The sequence below is a fragment of the Mytilus edulis genome, chromosome 9 (genome assembly GCF_963676685.1).
Source record: "Mytilus edulis chromosome 9, xbMytEdul2.2, whole genome shotgun sequence".
In the NCBI taxonomy this organism is placed as follows: Eukaryota; Metazoa; Mollusca; class Bivalvia; order Mytilida; family Mytilidae; genus Mytilus; species Mytilus edulis.
In genome coordinates, this window is record NC_092352.1 from 69,449,954 (window position 1) to 69,477,353 (window position 27,400).

Genomic DNA, 27,400 nt, shown 5'->3' on the forward strand with positions numbered 1-27,400 from the left:
TCTAATAATTACAATATACAACAACCATAGAAGCTGTCCTGTGTGTTATATTTGTCAAAACTATGTATAAAAGTTCAAATATATATATATAAAAGATGGGGTATACCGGGTATGATTGCTACTGAGAAAACTTGCCACCAGAGTCCAAAAGATAAAGAAGTTAAAAAGTATATGCACCCTACGGCCTTCAACAATGAGCCATTTCCATTCCATTTAACAAAATATAAAACTAAATTACAAACTCAAACATGCCAAAACAGCCTGATTTATGTACAATAAAATAAAAATACCTTCATGCAAAGGTTCATTAAAATTAGAATATTAATGGTGGATGTTCTTGGGATGGGATATTTATTTCAGATGAGGGATTATCTTCTAAACTTAAAACTCAGTGTAAGTCAGATGTCTGAGTGAGTCTCTAGCTATGTTTCATAAAAAGGGCAGTCTCCAAGTTTTGTAACAAATTATCAACTGAAACCAGTGATATTAAACAAGATAACGGACAAACTAAGAACTATTTGTCTCAGGGATACCACAGCCCATATGAATATGCAGCTTCTAATAAGAAACACACCCCTATTATAATATATACTGCTTGCTCATTTGGAAATTATATGGTCTTGAATTTGAACAGAAATTATTTTTAAATCCCCAAAATTAGTGATTTTCCATTTTTACTGCTGGATGCGATGGTAACCATTATGCTAACCAACTGCACTTGTTTGGAAATGTTATATATATTGTATATTGTTTTACATGTGTATATGGTATAAGAAGATATTAGAACCAGGTCTGTTTATATAAGGTCTAAAAATTTGAAAAATGTGTTAAAGATAGAGTTTTCTCCCTTTTTGAAAATCACCAAATTATTTTCAATGATGTACTTTTTTTGTTTTAACTAGACGGTGACTCGTTGATTTTATTTTGATACTAAAAAAGACTATTAAAGCAACAAAAAAAAAAACCCAACAAATATAAAAAAAATCTTATATCAGCTTTCATGAGAGATTCTGAAATGAAACTAGCTTTGAACTCAGTTCCCTATCATTTCTATAGTAATCTTGAACGAAAACCAATACACTTCTTAACTAGACGGTGAACCTATTTTTGTATTTTACTTTTTCACTAAGGCTTGACTAAGTACATACAAATGTGCATTCATAGATACATTTTTTAAATGTTATATCACATATTTATACTAGCGAGCCAACTTAATTCAGTATTAATCATGTTAATCAGAAATGATGGCAAACCATTCTGTTTGTATAAGAAATAAAAAAGTAGTATCTATGCCAGAGACAAAATGACCTAGAAGTTTACAACTATTAAGGTCACCTTATGATCTTCAACAATGATCAAAACCCATACCGCTATTTAAAGCCCCAAAATGAAAAATGTAAAATAGTTCAAAAAAGAAACTAACGGCCTAATTGATGTTAATACCATTAACTATAATTAAAATTGATAAAAAGCAACAAATAACAAGTATGGGCTTCATATACTTGTGACATGCACATACCGAATGAGGCGGGGTTCAACATGTTTCTTTGAGTCAAACTCTCCCCATTATCTGATTTGGGAGTCAAAGATATCACAGTATATATTATATCAGAACTTAAGGAAACCACTGGAATACACAGTGTCACAGGTGGCATTCCTGAGACATTATTGCTCAGCAGTGACCTACAAAACATTTCTTCCCTGAAGGTAGCTGGGATGTCTACGACGATCTTTGATTTTGATATATCAAATAACAATTGGTCTAGATCCTTAATAAAAGGTTCAACTAATTAAGGCACAACATTTGGCTTACATATCAACTTTTCAATAACACACCAAAAAGGTCACAGATTTGTTCGTAAATGTGTATATTTCAAAAGCATTTATGCTAATTAAATCAGTTCTTTTAATAATAGTACACTATTTTCGCCAAAAAGAGTTCATTTTGGATTTTTTTTCAAAATTTGATGATTTTGTGTAATCCTAAGTCATTCAAGCTCGAGGAAAACATTGGCCGCCACCTTTGATCCAAAATGGTTTGTTACCTAAAGATCAAAATTTTGATGTACAATTCATTAATGATAAGACTTTTGGATCCTGAATGGCGACAACAGATAATTCTGCTACAACAATTAATATCATTTCAAAAAATATACCAAAATTGACATTAAAATACAATTAATAAGTATTTAAAGGGTCATAGCTTCACACATTTTTTAAAGGAAAGTCCTCAAAAAATGTATTTTTATCTTAATTGTATTGTCACAAATATCACCATGTGAAATGTGTAGTATTTCGGTATGATTAAAAATCATCAAAATCTTAGGCCATTGTTTCACATCAAAGAGTAGCATTCGTCGACCATGTGTCAAACTTTTCATGCTGATATAGAAAAGTATGTGTCTTATTATACAACATCTAATTGCTGTATTTTAGAGAAAAAAACGATAATTTTTATTTGACCTTTTTTCACAAAAGGGGGAGATAACCCAGATAAAGAAACTTTTAATATAGAATGTGTTTTGCAATCACTTTTTTTTAATTTTGTACAAAGAAAACAAGGCCGCTGACCCGATTTATTATTTTTTTTATATGAAAGCACATTATAGGCTTTTATCTCATACATATTAAATTGAATTTATATGTTGTCGTGTCCTTTTCTATAGTTTAGCCAACAATTATTGTTAGCACCTTTTTCTTTCCAAAACCTAGCAAAGTTTTTTTTTAAAGATTTACAGATTTATACCTACAAAAATGGCTTTTTAATCTTTATGTAACACAATTTTGAAAACGAAATTAGGAGTTTGAAACCATTTTTGTATTGGCAGTACATGCTAGAGGATTCCGATTACCAGGACTAATATCAAAATTAAGAATAGCGAACATCCTAAGCATATGTTTTGGTTTATTTGTTCATAGAGTATTAGTATACCTTGTACAGAGACAGATACTCTCTTTCCTGTAAGTTCTCTATCTTCCACTTTGGCAGTGCAGAAATAAAACCCGCTATCATTTTCATTAACATCAGATATAATAAGTGATGGGTTGGTGACAGACGATCCCATATATTTTGAGCCGTCTATAATGATATCATCCATTTTGTTGTTTTTTTTTATTCTATGCCAACGAACTGTCTTTGAATTTGAAATTCCAATTAGTACACACTCTAGTGTAACTGCTTTTCCACAATCCACTTCATAATTATCTTTTACTATTTTAATTCCTGCAATGTACACAGAGGAAAACAATATATTAATGCATGGCCTATATGTAAATTTTGAACAAATATATAGCTTCCATCAATTACTTTTGCTAGTTGGACAAATACTATATTTCAAAATGGAAACGAGGATGGGCATTCCGTTTGTGTGGCTGTTTTATTTTCTATTTGTTATCTCTGTTATATAAAGCTGGAAAGATTTAGATGAATTTATAGCGTGCATGAATTATTTCTGACATAACTGCTAGAAAAAATGTGTTTAATTCTTTAAAATCTCAACCCAACCGTTTTTAATTTTTAATTTACATTTTGTTCGTATTCTTACATGGTTAAATGCTCTTAAATCCACAGTTGTCATTTTGAAACTAAGGAGCTTGGTGAAATCAGTAGATGTGCGAATAATACAACAGAATAGAAAATAAAAACAACACCTACCTCAAAAATATTGTCCGAACTGCGATGATTGATTAAACAGACAACATATCAGACATAGCATTTTTGTTGACGTCATGTTTCGAAATGACTACAGTGCACCAAAAGCAATAATGGATTGTATTTGATTTTTGTTTGTACCATTATCCTAGCTCCTATGCATTAAATATGTTTATTATGGATTAGAATGAGTATTAAAGGGATGCAGTATTTTTGTAAATACAATTTTTTAAGACAAAACAATCGGCATAGCGTTTGCAAATAAGGCCGCGTTTACATTGACATAAACTAAATGGTGTGTTAGTGTAATTCACACATAAACTAAACATAATTACGTTCCCATTGATAAAACTCAATGTTAACATGTAGTTTAATCATGTTTTGTCTACATGCAGTCGATAGGTGATGTAGGCCTTTTGTAGGTTAAGTGTACACAAAACTAGGCATTTAGAACTTGAATTTTTCCAAGTACAGTATTTAAAAAAGAAACAAGTTTTACATAAAATTAATACTTATAACACTTAATAATAAAGTTCTTTACAGAAACATTTTTCTAAATTTGATATATTTATTTGTTATAAAAACACTTTACGTAGCCTCATAAATAACCCCTTATCAAAACGCATCCATCATCATTGCCGAACACATAATTCATTTGAAAAGGTCTTCCCGAATCGATTGGACGTACATACTGACCGAAATATTTGCCACTGGGTTTTATATTCAAACAACGATTCACTCATATATGCGTTACTGACAAAAGGCTGAAGTTAAATGTTTGTTTGTGTAGTATCTCAGATCCGTTAAAATACAATTTGAAATAAAAGAAACAACATTACCCCCTTCCTTTGCCAAATACTCCTTGGAGAAAAGAATACCATTAGAAAAAAAAACAGAAAAGATAAGAATGTAGTGATCGTTACATCGCAATTCTTTTTCTTCGTCTGTAAGCACGCTGATGGCGAGCCTACGTTTTGAATGCGTAATCGAGACATCTTTTAACTACTGCAAATCATCAAAAATGACTTTCTTAAAGGAGCAACCCCTCTACTTCAAAACAAAGGGGGGAAGGGGGGGGGGGTCGGTTCTCTTGCAAAAGTTTATAATTAGTGGTTTGTTCGATGGTACCAATTCAATATTTAACACTATTATGTATGGGGAAACTTTGGATTCAGAATATTTGTTCATTTTAACCATCTGAATGACCCGATATCTTTTAATCAAATTGTGAGAAAATCCATTCCCTTTTATGTTTAAAATCAAATGGTCGTTCCCTAACAGCTAGAAAAGTTTGAACTCGGTTCTTCGTAATGAACATACAAATGACATTGCTAACAAGTGTGAACAAATCTTATGTACATCTAAACAAGGTTATAGATGTGAACAGTTTCAATGTGAAACTAGTGTACATTACATTAAACGAAATGTAAACATGTTTATTGTACAAAGCGTTTGGTGTGAACACGGTCTAAGTTACGATACATGTGGATATACGTGAAAGGTATATTATAACAGCCATAATCATGTATATAATTATCTGAGTTTGCACACAGTTTAGATATATCGAGAATTTCGTCACGGTGTTGTTTACAAAGCTAAAGAAGTGCTTCATATAAGAACTAATAATTGATACCGGTATTTCAAAATTTTACAATGGTTTTAATACCAATGCTTGATGTGATATGACGATTATTAATAAAAACATTGAATAATGTGCACGTACATACATAATATTACAGTTAACTTCCCACTAACACCATACATCATTACATCATACACGTTACACTTTTGCATCATACACTTTACACATTCTATCTACACCATCCGAATTTACCCATAATGCAATTTAATTTCAAACAAAGTGTGCAATTTCAAATAGGGTATCATACATCTAAGTGGACCAGAATATTAAAATGTTTAAATATACAACTTGAAGGTCAATAAAAGCAAACATTTATTCATAACTATTTGAACTGAAAATGTGCAGTCAAAAACTATTACACTTTATTCTTCCAAACAAAGTTTGTTTAAACAATTGAAAATAAGCCTGATCTCTACTTGTAATTTGCGTTACCTAACAGTAGCATTAGAAAACACTATGAAAAAAACCTCATCATAGATACCAGGACTAAAATTTTACACTAAGTCTAGACGCGCGTTCCGTCTACAAAAGACTCATCAGTGATAAAGGCCAAATAAAATACGAAGTTGAAGAGCATTAAGGACCAAAAATCCTAAAAGTTTTGCCAAATACAGCTTAGATAATTGTTTGTAACGTGCCACTTTTTAGATGAGTTTTTTGGGGGTAATATATAAGATATTTGAAAAAGCTAAGATTGGTAGACACATTTTCACTGTAAAAATTATAATCTGACGATATACAATTTAAGATTAATATTATTATGAAATTAATAATTTACTTACAGTTATTGTGTTAACTATACACAAAATACACTATTTGTCAGAATATAGGACAAAGAATATTAATCTATAATATTTCCATGGTCAGAATTTAAAGCAGGATTATTAGTACAAAAATTAGATATTAATATTGAAGAGAAGATATGGAGTAATCTTATCCTTGTCATTTGTGCCACAAGGCAAAGCTAGGACTAAGTGAGTCCGTAAAGTATTCCTGGTTTAAGTAAGGTGAATAATATTCAACCAGGTATTTTTTCGCTAAAATGCGCCATCGAAAATACTGGTGCCGAGATTAATCCTGCGCTAAAATGAACTCTAATGTTTGCGCTATAATGACCTCTGCTAGTTTGAAAAAGTTCGCTGTAAATGTCCTCTGCTTACATGTACATGTATAAGTCTTTGATTGATGCAGTCATATGCAAATACTGAGTAAAAGATGAATTTTGGTAAGTTGTTGGTCCTTGTATCTATGATGAGTTTATTTGTAGAGTTCTTTTAGCATCTCAATTTATAAACAGTTAAAGACTTAAAACAATTACAGTATTTATTTATTATTATTATTACAATTTTTCTATAGCGCTAAATCTAAAACAATATTACTCAAAGCGCTTTACATCACATGTTAAACGAAATATACAAACAGACAGTGATAAAAATATAAAACAAGAACCCACAAAATAAATATTTAAGTGTTAAAACTTTTCTAGATAAAAGGATTATATTAATAATGTGGAATTTTTTTCCAAAAAAGTGGAATATATATATCAATGAATCAAGATAAAAAAACGAGTAAAAAATTATACTGAATAAAGTTGGTAAAATAAATAGCCAAAAAAAGTCTAAAATAAGATTGCTATTACAAATTATCAAATATAAGTTAAAACTTTGAAAACGTATTCAAAAGATGAAAAAGGAATATTACCATGTAAAAATATAATTACTGAAATGAAAAATATGTGTGCTACTAAAAAAACATACAATGTACATATTATAAATGAAACATATCTCCAGTTAAAAGAAAGGTTCGATAAATCAAAAGCAGGCTAACGTCTATGGCACAATGTATCACAGAAACGAATTTAAGGGATTAAAAATGCTTGTCGAAAAAAGTGAGTTTTTAAGTTCTTTTTGAATACAGGCACCGACTTTGCATTTTGAAGTTTTTTTGGTAATGCATTCCAAAGGATGGCCGCCGCTTGATCAAATCTTCTATTGCCGTAGGTTTTGGTTCGCACAATAGGAGTTACGAGTGTTATGTTGTTTTCAGACCTTTATGATCTTGATGGCCTGTATAAATTTACAAGTTCACTAAGATATAATGGCGCTTCATGTTTCACGGACTTGAATACATATAATAATATTTTGTATTGCAGCCAGTGAAGAGACTCAAGTGTCGAAGTAATGTGTTCGTATTTCTTTTTTCTTGTAACCACTCGCGCAGCAGTGTTCTGAACCCTTTGTAGTCTCTGAATCATGTAAGCTGGTAGTCCATAGAGTAAAGCGTTGCCATAATCCAATCGAAAAATGATTAACGAATTGACCAGAGTTTTACATGCATCCTCGTTGATGTACGGACGTATGCGGCCTATATTTCGTATTTGATAAAAACATGATCTCGAAACTGAACTGACTTGTTGGTGCATTGACAGAGTCTTATCAAAATGAACGCCCAGATTTTTAATACACTCAGAACTTGTTATGATGTTTCCTTTAAAGGTGAGATTGCAATCCTTCAAATCTTTCACTCGGTTTTTCGGAGCAAATAGCATCAGTTCCGTTTTGTCCTCGTTCAGTTTAAGCATGTTTACACACATCCAGGAACTTATATCGGCCAAACAGTCCTCAATTCGATTCGATGTGTTTTTCCAGTTATCAAGAGGTTCGAAAACTAAATAGATCTGCGTATCATCGGCGTAGCATTGATAAGACATGTTGTGACGTCTACAGATTTCGCCGATCGGCTTCGAAAATATAGCATATAGCTTTGGGCCAAGCACGGAGCCCTGCGGCACACCGCAATTAAGACGAAATTCGTTGGAGTGGGCCGAGCCTACTGCTATACGCTGTGTGCTATCTCGGAGGTAAGAGAGTTACCATTTCAGAGTAGAACCTGAGATTCCAAAAGCATATTCTAATCTAGCTTCGATAATGTCATGGTCAATCACATCAAACGCCGCAGAAAGGTCGAGCATCAATAAAACGGCACAACAGTTTTTGTCTAGCGCACTTGCAATGTCATGGTGAACTTGAAGTAACGTTGTTTCGGTTGAGTGTCCCGCACGATAGGCAGATTGAGCAGGGTCATGAAGAGTGTTTGACGATATATGCTCTTCTAGACGACTTTCAATAACTTTTTCGAGAACTTTAGAATCGAAAGGAAGATTCGAAACCGGGCGATAGTTTTTCAGTGTGTCTTTATCTAAACCTGGTTTCTTCAACAGAGGTCGCACAATAGCCTCTTTATACGATACTGGTACAGTAGAAGTTGATAATGACTTGTTTACGATCATCGTAATATTGCTGGCAATGCTGTTTACACAAGTTTTCAAAAGCGTAGTCGGGATTGGGTCGAGTTCACAAGATTTACTTGACGCTTTTAGAATTATTTTCGACACTTCATCAATTGACGCAGGGTGGAAGTCGGTGAGAGTGTTGCCTTCAAAACGTATATCTGCTCGTAGAGGGTCAATGTCGTCGATAGAATTATTCGCCGAAAGTAAACTTGTCCTGATGTTTTCGATTTTCTCAAGAAAAAAATGTCCGATACGATTTGACAGTTCAAACTCGCTTTGATGTGATGGAAGGATGACGTCATTACTATTTCCCAAAAGTCCGTTGGTTAATTTGAAAAGTTTTTTGTGATCATTTCCAATATCCGAAATTTTCTTTGAATAGTAATCAGTTTTACTTTGTATCAGTATTTTATTTGATGTGACACATAATTCTTTGTATATCAACTTGTGAACCTCGAGCTTTGTTTTCCGCATAGTTCTCTCAGCTTTCCGACGCTCGACCTTTGCTTTGCGAATTTTGTCGCCATACCATTCCGTGTTCGGTCGCATCGTTATGATTTTTGTTTGAACCGGTGCATGTTTGTCTAAAACTGCCTTGAGATCGGAATTATGCGATTTAACCAAATTCTCAATGTCAGGATCATTGTTGTGAATGAAACAATTCGTGTCGATGTCGGCCTTTAAACTTTCAACGTCGATATTGTTTATCTTTCGGATTGTTAATGATTTTTTCAATCTTGCTGGTTTGCTAAGATTGATTCGGCTAGGAACAGCAAAAATGATCTAAGGACGCATTGCTTTTATCGTTGTATATTTGCGTGTCTATGATTGACGGTTCACCCAACAAGATTGAACTGTTTTCTCTACTTATGATAACATCGAGCGTGTGTCCACGGATATGTGTGGGTCCATCAACTTGTTGTACTAGTCCACGATCGCTAAGTGACTCAGTGAACCTTCGCCCACCGCAATCGCTAACGTCATCAAGATGGAAATTAAGATCCCCTACGATGATGATTTCACCTGAAAATTTCGTAGTATAGTCTAGGAATTCTAACCATTCTTCGAAAAAAGTGGTTGTTTTCAGTTTATTGTTTCGGGATGGCGGGGGACGATACACAACAAATAGTCGGAACAGGTTGGAATTAATGCTACATTCGAGAAGTTCAAATTGCGTGAGCTGTTTTTTGCGCTTGATTGGTTTGATTTCTAGATTCGACTTGTGAATGATCGCTACTCCACCTCCTTTTCGTTCGGTTCTAGATATATGATGTATGCCATACCCGTAAGACAACCGCCGACATGTCTGCCGATTACGTTTCAGCGTTTGAATATTTGCCTATTCCTTTTTTTTCCCTGTTTTCTCTCCAACACATATCCATCCCCCTTAGATACCATTTTCAGTTTATACATTGAATTGCTAGTTATATTTTTTTTTATTATCTGAAAACACTTTTCTTAACTTTTATAATTTGATGATTTCTCAAAAGATGACAGAGAGCTTCGGGGAAGATTAGTTGTATAGCTAAATGTGTAACACTCATTACATATTTTTATTAATATTTGATAAAACTATGATGGTATTAAAACGGACGTCGATTAGAGAAGCCAACAATAGGGTGTCTGTTTAAGGACAAGAAAAAAGAAGTCGATTATATACTCAGTGGGTAAAAAAATTGGCCATCGATCAAGGGTTTTCCTTTATTATGACGTTTGATTTGAGGAAAGGGTGTCGATTAGAGATCGGACGTCGATCATACTGTCCAAGATAGCAGCACTGGCAGTACACATACAGTTATTGTATAATTTCGGTGTTCTTAGTGATGTTACTAGATCTTTAAATATAACCTAGCTTTAAAAGAGCATTTTTCCTTTTGGTTTTGTGTTTCCTGCTTTGAATGTTCCTCTACGTCCCGACCCCGTTAGTGAAAGACACGGTATATGTCTGATGTGTCCCATTCAAATCTATTTCTGACTTTTGATTTGTTGTCCAGAATAGGGAGCATCAAACATCAAAAGGGAAGATATTAAGACAATAAACACTGTTTAATATGAGAATAAGAAGATGTGATATGAATGTCAACATTCCATCAGGGACTAAACGACACAGAAATGAACAAATAAAAATCACCGTACGGCCTTCAAATATGAGGGCAGACATACCGCATAGTCAGCTATAAATGGCACTAAAATGACAAATGAAAAACAATTCAAACGAGAAAGCTAATTGACTAAGGTAAACTAAACTCATCATAGATATCAGGACTAAATTTTGTATATAAACCAGACACCCGTTTCGTCTACAAAGAACTCATCAGTGACGCTCGAATCCAAAAAAGTGAAAAAAAAGGCCAAATAAAGTACGAAGTTGAATATGATGTTTAAATAAAATAATTAACGCTATCCAATTATGAAAAACAGAAACATATGACAACCGCTAAAATACAGGCTCCTAAGATGGGACAGACCAGAAAGAATGTGGAGGATTATTTTTTTAACTTTAATTCCGCCACATTATTTATGTAAACTATGTGCCTGTCCCAAGACAGATGCCTGCAATTTAGTGGTTGTCGTTTTTTTATGTGTTATATATATGTTTTTCGTTAATTTTTTTATATAAATAAGGCCGCTAATTTTCTCGTTGGTATTGTTTTACATTGTCATATCGGGGCCTTTTATAGCTGACTATGCGGTATGGGCTTTGCTCATTGTTGAAGACCGTACGGTGAGCTATAGTTGTTAATGTCTGTGTCACTTTGGCCACTTGTGGACAGTTGTCTCATCGGTAATCATACCACATCTTCTTTTTTACATGAAAATAATTTTCTGTAAAAAATTCCGTTGTTATTTTTCATAACTCTATGGCATAGGTTTTTGTCCTACATGAAAAAAAATCCTATCTTTTATAGTGACGTTTTTTTTCTTTTTCTTTTCATAACATTTATGGTTTTTTGTCTTAATAACCTCTCTTTCATTCGTATCACGATATATCTTCTCTTGGTGTAGTTTCCTGTTGTCAATAAGAATCTTAGTCACTGGTTCGATTCCTGTACGAGACAGGCGGAAAATCTACAGGCGATATAAAGATGATATATAATCTGTTCTAGTAGAACAAAACTAATTTAACGAAAGTTATTTACGGTCTATTAAAAGGATAGGGATGCTGCAGAAAATTTATAACATATCCTAAACTAAGTCTCCTGCTGGCGTCCATTTTGGATGATGGTTCGGCAACAAAGTAACACCACTTGTTCCGCATCTCATTCGGAAACTTCAGGTCATGGTTGGTTTCATTCTTTTCAGTGGTATACTAAAAATAATATTTGTATTTCATTTTAAAATAGGGTCCAATAAACCCACTCCCCCTTGCTAAGAGCCGTCTTGTCTGATCAGTCAACTACAAACACCTCAAAAGAAACATAAGTACCATTTTCAGTTTAAATCCGATAACCGGTTTTCTAGAAGAAGACTTGAAGACAGAAGCCTTGTTATTCAGTGGTTGTCGTTTGTTGATGTGTAACGTATGTTCTACACAGATGATCAATAAAATAGTCTAATAAAAAACGTAATGAGGTTGTTAAATTGGATGAAAGGTGTATAAGCTGAGGTTATAAGATTATAATGGTAATCAAGTAGAAGTATTCGATGTCCAGTGATGTAAAAATGATTAAGCTGCACCTGGTGTTTCATATATCATTCAGGTCATTTTTGACCAAGGCCCTAAATCCTTATCAGGTACCCTAGCCTTGTATCATTATAAATACTATTGTCCTTTGTCTAACGAAGTCCTATGCGGACACCCATTTTGGATAATGGATCACTACAATGTACGAACATTTGGTCAGCATCTCATAAAGAATATTCACATGATTCATGCAATGTTTGTTTTAATTCCAATCAATGTGTTTCTAGAAGAAGTTCATAAAAAAAAATATCAAAATGTAAACGACGACAATGAGTATCGTTGGTTACGACTGACGGCGACGATAAACGGGGATTTCAGACTTCCAGCTAGAACCAGGAACGATATTTAAACACAGCTAGATATATTTGCTGACGATATTTAACCATTTAATAAATATGAGAAACCTATCTAAGAAATATCTTAATTTTCAAAACTGTACCAAAGTATATCATTGGCTAAACTAAATATGAAAACCATGCTAGATGGATTGTCGGTAAAAGTATTGGAATTGATCATTGATAGTACGTACACGTCTAATCTGTCCATTTCATCGTTATGGTTGTTTTATTACTAATCTTGTTTTTGAATTGCATATGAACATGTATTTATTATATTGATGAAATAAATTAAAAGAGGGACAAAAAATACCAAAGAGACAGTCAAACTCATAAATCGAAAAAAAAACTTACAATGCCATGGCTAAAAAATGAAAAAGACAAACAGACAAACAGTAGTACACATGACGCAACATAAAAGCTAAAGAATAAACAACACGAACCCCAACAAAAACTAGGGGTGATTTCAGGTGCACCGGAATTATCCTAATATTCTCTAATTTTTTTAATTTTTTTTTTTGGTTAATTACTGCGCAGAATTTTATTAAAGAAATCATAAATATATAGCTATAAGGGTAGAGACATACATACGAAATATACAAAAGATTCAATAATTGGGATTCGGAAACAGAAGCAGTGCTCTTATACAAATCCATCCCTCTAAATTCAAAAATAAAATTACAAGCTATGAACACATGCTGAATAGCAAACGAATAAATATGTAACAATATACAGTCATTGATTACAATAACAAAAGGAAAATTCATAAGTGAAATAATATATAGCAAAGGAAGGGAGTAAAAGGTGTTTTTAGAAAAATGAGAGTGTTATTAAAGAATGAAACAATAGATAGATAGATAGATAGATAGATAGATAGATAGATAGATAGATAGATAGATAGATAGATAGATAGATAGATAGATAGATAGATAGATAGATAGATAGATAGATAGATAGATAGATAGATAGATAGATAGATAGATAGATAGATAGATAGATAGATAGATAGATAGATAGATAGATAGATAGATAGATAGATAGATAGATAGATAGATAGATAGATAGATAGATAGATAGATAGATAGATAGATAGATAGATAGATAGATAGATAGATAGATAGATAGATAGATAGATAGATAGATAGATAGATAGATAGATAGATAGATAGATAGATAGATAGATAGATAGATAGATAGATAGATAGATAGATAGATAGATAGATAGATAGATAGATAGATAGATAGATAGATAGATAGATAGATAGATAGATAGATAGATAGATAGATAGATAGATAGATAGATAGATAGATAGATAGATAGATAGATAGATAGATAGATAGATAGATAGATAGATAGATAGATTGATTGATTGATTGATTGATAGATAGATAGATAGATATTTTTATTTCAAAGTACAACTTGGTACATATACATGAAATACAATATATTGCAGTTTTAAACATAATCATTCAATAAACCTGTATAATTATACCAACAAGCCTTTTTAGACTTATGATGCACTTTTCATTTTTGTACAAAAAATTATATGAATAAATTTCAAATCCATTAATCAATTTTATATCTGAGGCTTAATTCTTATTAGATACAATGTAGTTTTAATATATCAGTTGTGTTTAATAATTAAATGAGAAAAAAAAGAATGAAAGTAACTTAATACATTTGTGCCTTATGATTGATAATGTACGTGTTGTACATGGAAATTTAGGAAGATAAGAGTTGTCTCTCTGTGTATGTATCCACATCATATTATGAAAACTAGAATTTGTATTTATAAAAGACTAAAAAAAAAATTATCACCTATACTTTACAAAATTCTGACAGTTCATCTATATAATAATATTGCTGTGATAGAAAATTAGTATGTAGACACTATGGCTAATATTTGAAAATGTAAACAGGTACATTGAAATACATACAAGTAAAAAAAGTAAATAAAAAAAATATGACACTATTTATCACAATAAGTACATAACAAGCATGTGTAACTATGAACAGACCAGACCTTTCTTTGTACAATGCAGATATTATACATGTGTAGTTTGACTTTTCATCTTGGTGTTACTTTGGGCTTAACCCCCTTTATCAAAATTTTTTTTTTAAATAGAGGAGTGGTGAGTAATTATAATTATTTGATTGTGGATGCGAATCGATTGCTACTTATGATAAAGTGTTGCACAGCTTTAAATATCAGTATGTTAATTAAATATAATGTATCAGAACAAAAACAGAAACTGTTCAAGTCCTATAGATGACATCTTTTGTGTTCCTAATGGTTAGTTTATTCCATCAAAATTCGTTTTGGAGGTATAGTAACGAAGTAAGATTGTGAACGAAAACAAAGAAGACATTTCAAACACACCTTGTGTCATTTGACATGATTTAGTAAAGCTTGACTTCTTTGGCTTGCATTTGATAACAAGTAGTATTCCTGCAATATTATTATGAACGGCTGTTTTTAGAGTTTATACATACCTTGTACAATAACTGATACAGCATCTCCCCTTAACTTGTTATGTCTGCTGAACATTGCTTCACAAATATAAAAACCAGCATCATTTTCATTTACATTAACTATTTCAAGTGATGGATCTTTAATAGTCGATCTCTTATATTTTGAGCCGTCAATTACAATACTTTTCGTATTGTTATTCAGTGATGTTCTGTACCAAGAAATCGACTTTAAGCTAGGACCTCCAATAATGGTACACACTAATTTAACTGCGCTGAAATAGTCCACTTTGTAATTTAAAGATTTCATTTTAATCCCTGCAAAAGAAAATGCATCTTTATAACCTCAGTGGGTCCGAAGTGGTGTCTGTCAAGACAAATGCTCTAACCCAAAGAGACCTAAAATTAACGGCTCAATTAATATACTGTAAGATAGTTACTCGGTAGTTTTGAATTAATGGGGAACCCCATGGGAAGTGTTGCCCATCTTTTCTCTGGAGATTTTTTATTTTTATTAAATTCGTACCTTAAAACGTTTATCACATTTTAAAATTAAGCTTGTATAATTTTATTTACATGTGATATTTTACAAAAAATTATATTCCCCTCTGAAAATCATATTCCATTGTCACATTCCCCTTATTTCAGTTTCTCGAGATTTTTACTAGAATTACCCTTCTTAATAATAATTAAAAAGTCTAGAGAGTTTCCGAAATATTTTTTTGTTTGTAAACAAAAATAAACGAAACATTTGTATGAATTTTAAGAACTCGACATTGCAATGAAAAGTTTGTATGCATGTCTGACGGAAGTATGTTCAAGAAATTGGCTATTCAAAATGGACAATGTGGATTAAAAAGATAACTAAATTAGAACAGAAACATTGACATTCACAAGTACAATGAAGAGCAATTTGATATTCCAAGCAGTTAAGGTTGATTTAAAGCGCAAGGGTTTTGCTAAGTTGATCATTATCCAGATATGTCTGAGAAGGATTTACAGAAACTTTACAGTGGCGAAACCCTTGTCTTTGACGTCAATACTCCTTATGGTTAGTTCATAATTTTGTTTTAGTTAATTCTTTTCCTGTGTAGAAAAGATCAGGTAAATGTTCACACAATGACCAAAAACATTACGTGTAGTATAAAAGAGGGACGAAAGATACCAAAGGGACAGTCAAACTCATAAATCTAAAACAAACTGCTTAATTGTGTTATTCAGTTACTCAGACAAAGAGCAAAAAACAGGCCAAGGCTATCACTAGGGATTCAACAAATTGAGGGTGGCTTCAACTGAAACACCAAACCGTTTTGTATCTTTGTTAACAACATGTAGTTTGACAACATATCGTATATGGTAATTGCATTTAACACAATGACTTATCTTTACAATTTAAAACAATGTATGTTGTAAGATTTTTAATAAAGCAATCTCCAACCAGAGACTTTTTTAATCTGAAACTATTTCACGGTATGGTCTTCAACACAGAGTAATATCTACAGATGGATTTATACTATAACTTTGTGTAGTCTGATATATACATATAATTTATATGTATGTATATACCGTTTATCGGGTTCGGCCTTTTTTTGCGATTTGATGACAAAATTGTCAGGTTTATATTTCGCTGTGTTTAAATTTTTCTGAGTGAACAAATACACGCGAAATAATCCTTAAAGGAATAGGTAGGGAAATTTGCACGAGACAAATTTTAGCATTTCGGTAGGGTCCGCGAACAAAGCAAAAAATAAACACCCGTAAAAAGATATACGGTATAACTCTGATTGTCATTTTATTCTAACTAAAAGCAATGTCTTATTGGAATGTATTGAAATGTTCCTTTTGTTGAGCTTTAATATACTATAGATATGCAACAACTAAAATTATGGAAAAAAATAAACCAAAATGACGTTCAAATATAAATAATGTGTATTTAAGGGGTCATAGCAACATAAATTGAAAAGTAAGGTCCCTCAAAAACGTGTTTGCTTCTTACTAGTATTATCACAAGTATTCCTATGTGAAATGTGTAGTAATTTGGTCTGATCAAAAACAAATCTTAGGGCTCATTAAAGCACTTCGTGAACATCCTCCTTTCGAGAGGAGAATGTAATTCATCTTTCATCTGTATTCCTTTTTATATATGTTTATCATACAGCATCTAAGGCTGCATTTTACAAAATTAAACCAGAGAGATTGCATATGATTTTTTTCCTTAACTTTAGCACATAAGGAGAGATAACTCAGATGTACGGACTGATCACTCAGATAAAGGAGTTTAGGGAGTAAGGAGTTTACCATTTAATTTTGCACAGAGAAAACAAATCCGGCGACTCCATTTATATTTTTTCCTTATATGCAAGCACATTATAAGAGCTATCTTCACTTATATTATCTCAAAATTCTATGTTGTATTGTCTTTTTCTCTAAATTTAGCTTAAAAACTGTTCATTTCTCATGTTTATCGTTGGCACCTTTTTCTTTCCAAAACTTAACATTCAAAATAAACAAAGATTTTATCAGATTTTCAACAAAAATGGCTTCGTAAACTATATCTTATAAAATTAAGAAGAGAAAAAACAGGGGGCAACAGGCATTTCTTTTATTGGCAGTACATGGGTAACACTAGAAGATTCCGATTACCTGACAAAATTTCAAAATTAGGAATAGCGAACATCCTAAGCATATGCTTTGGTTTAATTATTCAAAGAGTATTAACATACCTTGTACTGAGACCGATATTTTATCTCCTGTCAGCTCTCTATCGTCCACTTTGGCAGTGCAGCAATACAATCCGCTATCATTTTCATTTACATCAATTATAACAAGTGATGGGTTAGTGACACTCGATCCCTTATATTTTGAGCCGTCAATAATAATATCACCCATTGTGTTGTTTTCTTTGATTCTGTGCCAACAAACTGCCTCTGAACTTGAAATTCCAATTAGAACACACTCTAGTGTAACTGTTTTTCCACTATCCACTTCATAATTTTCTTTTGCTATTTTAATTCCTGCAATGTACACAGAGGAATTAAAAACAATATATTCAGTAAATGCAATATTGTCCGAATATCGATGGTTGATCTAACGGAAATATTATCAGATATAGCGTTTTCAATGACGTCATGTTTGGAAATGACTATGATGCACCAAAAGCAATAATGACTTTTATTTTGTTTTCTTTTTGTACTTTTATCCAAGTTTTATTGCATTACGTCTGTTTGTTATGTATCAAATTGAGTATAAAAGTGATGACTTCTTTTTTAAACTGCAATTATTTTCACTACAAAATCGGCATACAGTTTGCAAATATGTTACTATATAGTTATCAAAGGTACCAGGATTATAATTTAGTACGCCAGACGCGCGTTTCGTCTACATAAGACTCATCAGTGACGCTCATATCAAAATAGCTATACACGTGGATTTACGTGGGAGGTATAATATAACAGCCAATAGTATGCATAGAATTATCTGAGTCTTCGCGAGGTATAGATATATCTGGAGTTTTATCACGGTAAAATTTACAAAGCCAAATAATCATGTCATATCAGAACTGCAAATTAATACCACTATTTTTTTATTTTATGGTTTTATTACCGATGTTTAGTTAGTAAAAGCATCGAATAATGTGTATCACGTATGTAAAGAGTATCATTACAGTTTAATTTAATTTATTTTAAACACACATACTATTTCGTATACATATACTTATGGTTCTACTATTTGCTAAGTGGCAATTTCAGAAATCGTGTATTGAAATTCAATGTTTCTCCATGGCTAAAAGAGTTTTTCTGACAGGTTGTTATTATTTTATTATTGTCCGCATCATGTTTTATTATTGTGCACATAGCAATTAGTTTATACATGTAATAGTTATACACCGAGGGAAAGGTGTGTTTGAATAAGAATCGGCCGGAGAGGATTCTTATCCAGAAACGCCGTATTCCGAGTTGTATAGCTAACTTACACTCCGTTCTAAACTCTATATAGTTAACATTGATTATTAAATTAAAAAAAAACCGATAGCATATATTTTATTAACAATATCAAACAATGATTTATAAGATTTTTTTTATTACATGAAACCCCACTAGTAACCTTTTTTGGTTATCTTCGTTCAAACTTAGAAAAGTGAGTACATTTTACAAATGTCAAGGTTCATATTCCAATTAAATCCTTGGGTTAATACTGATCAGCAGGTCAAGGTTGACCGCATCGTGTATTCATATTACAAACAAAAAATACGCATGCTCCTTGTATGCAGTTGTCAATATGGAAGGGTTTGAGACGGACGACATTTTTCGGCAAGCGTTGAATTTGGTAGAAGAGAATAAAGATAAAGGCAATATTATAAGCCAAAGTACTTACCTGTATCAGTTTAATAAAGGTAATCATAACTATATTTTTGTATCTTACGGTTTTATAGACAAAAAATCCCCCTCTTCTCGAGAATAAATAAACATTCATATTCGAACCTACAAAGGGATAAGTGTATCTGCAATAGAAACGCGACTACCAGGCACGCTCAGCATACAAAAATACGGATTTAATATTTCGTAACTCTCTCTTTTGGGAAGAGGGGCTGATCCAGCTGAAGGTTCCCAACTCAACAAAAATGGGGTTAGGTTCCAATCAGTCAAATACATTGATCTTTAAAACGGGTCCAACCCACAGAACCCATACCCTGGGTCGGCCACTGGATAACGATGGGGGAGGGGGTCCGAGAGTTAAAATCCCCCGTTTTTTTTTAAATAGAAACATATAACTGGGATAAAAGATATTACTTCCAACAAAGGAGTAATTAAAGGATATTTTTGTATTAAAAATAGATGCTTGATTTTGTGTCGGCTTTTGGAATTTCCTAAAATGTTTTTTTTTATATCTTGAAACAATTTGTAGTGAACACATTCATAATTTCTTATGTTCATGCTATTTAAAGAATAATCAATTTCTATTGTCACGATTAACAATGGACATTGTGTGCGGGATGTAGAAGCAGGGGTTTCCAAAAACTCCGCTTGTCACCGCCTGTGATAAAAATCCATTGTTATTCGTAACAATAGATCTATTCAATTTACACGTGTTTCATAAATAGAAACTATAAAGTATGACAATAGCACTGGGGTGTAATTAATAAGAAATTAATATATGGTAAACAAAAATAGAATAGCATTGTGTCATGTTAAGAACTACTGAGTGTAGAATCGGAAAAATGTATAATCAGTCACGCTTAATTCAACAAGGAATCTTATGCTCAGTAGTTGTTGTTTTTTTTTATGTTCTTTATAAGTATTTCTCGATTCGCGATTTTTTAATTTCGTTTTTAGATTAGAACTTTTGTTTCCCGTTTGAAATATTTTACACCAGTAATGTTTTAGGGTCCTTTATATCTTGCTGTCCGGTGTGAGTCAAGGCTCCGTGTGTTAAAGACCGGTACGTACCATAAGCTCTTCAATAGATTCGGTACTTATACATCCTCGGATTTCAAATGTTTGGTTTTTGGGCGTTTCTGATGAAGGGAAATTCAGAAAAGCGCTTCGGACGCAAAAAATTATTAAACTTGTTGTTTTCAATTCTTTAACCAATAATAGTTTACTTTTATCAATTGTGACTTAGATGGAGCATTGTCTTATTGACACACATAACACATCTTCTATATCTAATAACGTGATACACTATTGCGGCATCGGAACTCGAAAACGACTTCGTATGTCCGTACAAAATATTACAAATGCAGTTGCGGTAGATTTTGACTTCTATACTAAATGATTATGATACAGAATTGTTTACATTATTCTCCGCGGTGATGAATCAACAAGTGTTTTGTTTTCCTTGAAAATAACTATTGGAAAAACTACCAACTTGTTTATATCACAAAATGTAAGAATAGTAACACCAACAGTAAAACTGTTGTTTCACACACATTAAAACAAACATTAAGGTTCATACAAACAGAGCCAAATATTTAATAGGTTTCAATTGCTAATTTGATCAAATTTGACGGCAATACAAATAATCATTACCGGTATTTTTGATAAGTGAATGGAATGCTGAAATCAATCAACCCATTATTAAGGAGATACTTTATACGTCATTCGAAAGCTTATCGATGAAAGAACAAAATATGTGAAGTCAATTTGCGGCGAAAGGACAATAGTTATCAAAAGTACCAGGATTATAATTTAGTACGGCAGACACGCGTTTCGTCTACATAAGACTCCTCAGAGACGCTCATATCAAAATAGTTAAAAAGCCAAACAATAACAAAGTTGAAGAGCATTGAGGATCAATCAGATGCGTAACGGGAGCATAAATAGCCCTTGAATAATAAAATGAAATGCCAAGATCATTCAGTCTCTAATTACGTACAAACCTTAAAGTAAAGTAAAACAGAGTATTCTAACAAATGTGTGCCGCAATTCATATTATCGTAGCTGGGCTTCTAAAATGTCGTACATGACTTTTTTGGCTAAAAATACTTTTTGGCACCAATGGTCTGGGCGGGAGGAAATCTTTGGTATTACAAAATAGCATACAGTTAGACCAATCAAAATGTGTGAAATAAGACATATTACAAAATTGCCAATGTCAGTTGTTTGTAAAGTTTGCCTCAAAAATGTTGTATGAAAACTTGAAAACCGTTGTAGAATGGTTTTGGGAAAAAAATAATTGAACATTTCTTTATTTCTGTGAAAATAGTTTAAGTTCCTGGCCAATCCAGAAATGTCAAAGTTTTTATTTCACTGCTATTTACAAAAATGTTCAAGTTCACATACGACATTTTAAAAGCATGCATTTTGCCAAAATTTTAAAAGCCTGTTTGTGAGATATTTTTTTATTGAAAAATTTGTAATTTACAACATTTTAGAAGCCTAGCAACGTTATACATGTTATACGATTACTAAGATCCTAACTACCAAATACGCATAAACAATTAGAAAAAGATTTTTTTTTTGATAATGGAATGAACTGCTTCGTTCCTTCAAATCCTAACTACAGATACACAGTTGGGTGCAGACCAAGCACTACATGTAGACGGGCGGTAAAAGATAAAGTGGCGTTTACTCGCGTGTACTTCATGTAAACGTCGCGTTAATTGTGCGTTAAATCCGAAATTTTAGTAGATATCAAACGTAAACTGTCGCGTTTACCTCCTCGTTAACGTAAACATTGCGGGTCTTCTAATTTTCTAGAAATTAAACGGGCGTTTACTTTCGCGTTTATTTCTGCGTTAACGAGAAACAGGTTCACTTTCTATTTTCGTAAAAAGTAAACGCACATTTACTGTTGTAGTAAACTGGTTAACGCACTTTAAAGCAGATTGTCATCGTATTCTTGATACACAGACCTTACAAGTCAAATGATAAGGTACACTCATGATTAGATTACCAACTGGTCATGTTCGATTGAAATATTGCCAATTACGTTTAATGATATAATACCTCTTCAATTTAATGAAAATAAATCATAGTTTATTTAAATGTCTTGTTTTGTGAAAAAAAAACACTTCAAGCCTGTCTTTCTTTTATTTAAATGATTAAATCATCACCAATACTCCGCAGATTTCACATCTAAAACTGGCCAAAATTATTGATTAAATCAACCAGAACCAACCATAAATTAAATATGTAAATCGCATAGTCGTATATTAATGTCAGGATTGATTGTATAAAACAAATAGCAGCCATTTGAGAACACAATGACTTCAAAATTTGTCTGCATCAAGTTAGAGAACTACAATGTCCTCTTTTTATAAAAAATATACTCAACTGACTCATATAACTAAATTATTTGTCTGCATCAACCAAAATTGGATTCTACTTGGAATATTATACTCAGTCTGTTAGTTTTTTCTGTCTGTTGATTGATTTTGGTTGTAACTAAACGTCTAGGGGCAAATATTTCATTCATATTCAGAATGAGTATATTTTTTCGGTCGTCCCAGATGCCATTTATAATCGGAAATGATAAGTGTGTCTTAATTGACGAGATGATACATAATTATACAACAGCTTATTTATTTCTACACTATACAATTTTCGTTTGAACATTTGGCAAGAACCGATTCGTAAATCCATGGCAAAAAGGTGAATTACGAAGAAAAATCCATGAATCAAATGCATAGAGTATTATTAAGGAAGATAATGTACTTCCAGGAAATGGGAAATGAATCAACGTAAACCATGATGTTTACATTCCATCATATCAACATAGTCTTCCGATGAGTAAGATAATGTGGCCTTTATATCCGCCTTCTAAATAAAAGAAACAATGTTCTTTCTTTTATGGTAGCTGCATGTATATTTTTTTGAATGCTGTATTACATATATCAAATGTGAATATAGGGCCAATATTTCCAATACTTCAAACAATACGGACACAGATTAAACGCGTGTTTACTCGGGTAGACATTATAAATTTCCATTTTGACCGCGTCAACGTAATTATTGTAAACGCCCGTTTACTAGATTACGCGAAAATTTGAAGTTATCTAACGAAACATGCTTCGATGCCCATAAGAGGGGTGAATAACTTTTTCTAAATGTTGAATTGACAACATATTTTTGTAATGGTCAAGGTTAATTTGTCACAGAATTTAGAACTGCTTCGACTGGTCTCAGATACAACTCAAGTTAACTTCAAAACCAGATTAGGTCCTATGACTGTTTTTATGACAGCCTGTACATGATGTAACAGTTTACTTCTAAAGTTAACTTCGAAACATGTCCTGTAATTAGTAATAGTTTCGATCTTCAAAACCCTGATTGACCTGCTATGAATAAACTTTTGATCATATCTTGTTTCTTATCATTTTCACCTATATATTGTTAATTCAGAATTAAATTTCATTGAAAAGTTACATTTAGCTATATTCTAAGTATGTTGCGAACAAAACTATCACCTAACCATTCACACATTTAACGTGTCAGTTCTGCATTTAATTTGATAATGTATACGTAGTTCACAACATATTTTTCCTTTTAACAGATTGATTAAAATCTTCACCTATGCAGTCGGAAACCCGGTAGAAATAGAACAAAATAATCGAAGCTCTTTGTTAGAGAAGGCGATAAATGTGTACTGTAATATTTACCATAGTGACAAAATTTTTAAAAGTTAATAGAAACAAGCAAAATTACAATTTTCTTCTCAATTACGAAGTGTTATATTGCGTTTCTCGACACTACCATAACTTTAGAAAACGGAGTCATGACAACCGACCTTCACACCAAAAAAACTGGTAAACACCAATGTCTCTCCGAAGAGTTGTCACCCGAAACACTGCTCCCGGAGCATTCCGTACAGCCAAGCCATCAGGTTAAAACGGATTTGTTCATCGGAATCAAAATTAAACCATCGTTTGGGCTAACTCAGACAGCAACTTAAATCAAGTGGTTATAAGAACAAAAATATTTCAGAAGCTTTCGGTAAAGCAAAAGAAAAAGACCGAACAAACCAACTTGAATGCAAAGAAAAGACGGGCCAGACAAATACAATCCCGTTTGTTGTTAGCTTTCATCCTGACCTGACAAATCTTTCATCAATTGTCCACAAACACTGGCGTCTTATTGAAAATGATCCTTCCTTAAAAGAGATTTTTCCATCAACTCCCGTTATGGCTTACCGCAGACCCAAAAACCTCAAAGATATTCTAGTAACATCCAAAGTATCTAAACAGAAGATATCAACAATCGGAGGTTATACACCATGCGGAAGGCGCAATTGTAAGTGCTGCAAAGTCGCCAACATCGAAACCGCAATTTTTATACGTGTGCATGTAAAACAAATTTCGTTGTAGAAGGGTCACAAACAGCACAAACAACATTTTCCAAAAGACCAAAAAAGTGAAAAAGTATATTTAAACAAAACGCAATTGATTAACAGGTCGAACAACTGATGTTCTTAAACCCTGCTGACTGCCATTGGCGATTGCCAAATGAAATTGATCACAAGATGTAACAAAATGGATCTTTAATATAAATTTAATACTAAACAGAAAACCGAATAAACTTGTGGCCAAGATGTTATGCCACAAACACAAGGTGTCAATATTTTTTTTGTACACCAGATCTAAATTTCGACAATACATGTCTCTTAAGTGATGTTTGGGACCGAAACGGTAATTGGAAGTCCATATAATTTACCCTCAATTTCAGATAAACTCTTAAATTTTAAGAGTCAATATAGGATGAACGGATCATATAAACCGGAGGGTAAATATGATACAAGCCAAAACGAAAAAATATAAACAAGTCGAAATTGGAAACTATGTTCAAACCTATGATTGTGTTGGATAAAAACCGCAATTTTTATACGTGTGCATGTAAAACAAATTTCGTTGTAGAAGGGTCTAAAAACAGCACAAACAACATTTTCCAAAAGACCAAAAAAGGAAAAGTATATTTAAACAAAACGCATTTGACTAACAGGTCGAACAACTGATGTTCTTAAAGCCTGCTGACTGCCATTGGCGATTGCCAATATGTATATTTCCTATAGGGTTCTATGTTAAACTAAATCCCTATCTGGTGGACATCTTGGATGATGGATTGGGTCATCACCTCATAAGGAACATTATGAATATGTTTTGTTTTGTTTCATTCCATTCAATGGTTCTCAGCAGGGACATACTGAGTTAAACAAAAGAACCTATGGACAATACATACAAATGTCTTTTATAAGTATTTTTTATAGGGTCCTTTGTTTAACGAAGCCCCCTGCTGACGCTAACTTTGAATGATAGATCAGCTACAATGTATGAACGCTTTGTCAGCACCGCATGAAGTATATGTATGCAATGTGTGGTGTTATTCCATTCAGTGGTTCTCTAGAAGAAATTTAAAATATAAAAAAAACGACGACGATGATAACGATGACCAGTGGTGACGAAGGACGGCGACGACGGATGGTTAGGAAGATCGTCAAAGAACAACGAATGTCAATGGGTGAGAATTAGAGCAAGTTGAGTTACAAATGGGTGTGAAATTGAAATAGCTTAAGATGAAACTACTTAAGCCCTTGAAAAAAAATGATAAATACCCTAGGAAGACAGAATTGTGAAAGAATTTAAAAACGTTTAGTTATTTGATAAGCGTCGATTTCGAGGCAGTTACTTGGGTATTTGTTGTCTCAATACTTAGATCGAATAACGCTTATGCTAAACTCTGCCGACATGGAGGACATCACAAATTAGTTTTATGTTACGTTTATTGCAGACAAACCATCGAATCATATCTAAATTTCTCACAGAAAGGGGAAAAAAATATTACCAACAATAATTGATTTAGGTTTTAATATTCTGTCCAAGAGTGCATCTTTCATGGCAGTAGACTACTGCAATATATGCTAGATTTTACGAACAGGAAAATGAATCCGATATAAATCTTTGACCAATAAAACTCATTTGTTAGGGTAAAGTGGGGTGGACCTTTTTTCATGAGAATTTGCCTTTGGTGAAATTTCAGAAGTTGAGTAAAATTGCTTATCATTACCGCTAAGACGTGAATTGAATCGAATGGGGTTACTTGCAGGTTTGTAAGCATAACGTGTTCAGTTCGTCAAGGATGCAACATCGACCATAATTATTTATATATCTTGCAAGAAGAACTACTATCAGCATTAAGCAGAAACAACCTTAATTTGTAGAAGGAATACAACTTCCAAATAGAACCGGAGACGATATTCAAAGAAATCTTTTGTGTTCCTTATGGTTATTAAGTCAATCAAAATGTGTGGTCGAGGTCAGGTCACGAAGTAAGATCGTTAACGAAAACAAAGAAGACAATTCAAACACATCTTGTGTCATTTGACATTAGTAAAGCTTGACTTTGTTCGCTTGTATTTGATAACGTGTAGTATCCCCTGTCAATATTATTATGAACGGCTGTTTTTATTGTTTTTACATACCTTGTACAAGAACTGATACAGTATCTCCCCTTAGCTCTTCATTTCCGCTGAATGTTGCTGTACAAAAATAAGAACCAGTATCATTTTCATTTACATTTACTATTTCAAGCGATGGATCATCGAGAGTCGATCCCTTATATTTTGAGCTGTCAATGACAATACGTTGCGTAGTACTATCCAGTGAATATCTGTACCAAAAAACGGACATTGACCTAGTACTCCTAAAAAAGGTGCACACTAACTTTGTTGCTCTGCTATAGTCCACTTTGTACTTCAAAGATGCCATTTTAATCCCTGCAAAATAAAATGATTTTTTATAAATTCAGTGCGTCCGAATTGGCTTCAGTCAGGGCGAATGCTCTCATCCGACATAAAATGAACTGCTAAATCAATATACTGTCAAATAGTCAG

At 32.7% G+C, this 27,400-nt stretch overlaps 1 protein-coding gene across 1 annotated transcript in view; it reads right to left on the reverse strand.

Annotated features, from left to right (window-relative positions):
• Positions 1–27,400, reverse strand: part of LOC139490133 (cell adhesion molecule CEACAM5-like) — a 48,411-nt gene that overhangs the window by 1,951 nt on the left and 19,060 nt on the right. Inside the window, exons 3-6 of the mRNA XM_071276983.1 lie at positions 26,990–27,046; positions 17,800–18,090; positions 15,101–15,394; positions 2,933–3,223 (exon numbers count right to left, since the gene is read on the reverse strand). Of these exons, the coding sequence (XP_071133084.1) occupies positions 2,933–3,223; positions 15,101–15,394; positions 17,800–18,090; positions 26,990–27,046 (933 nt within the window). The remainder of the gene's footprint in view (positions 1–2,932; positions 3,224–15,100; positions 15,395–17,799; positions 18,091–26,989; positions 27,047–27,400) is intronic.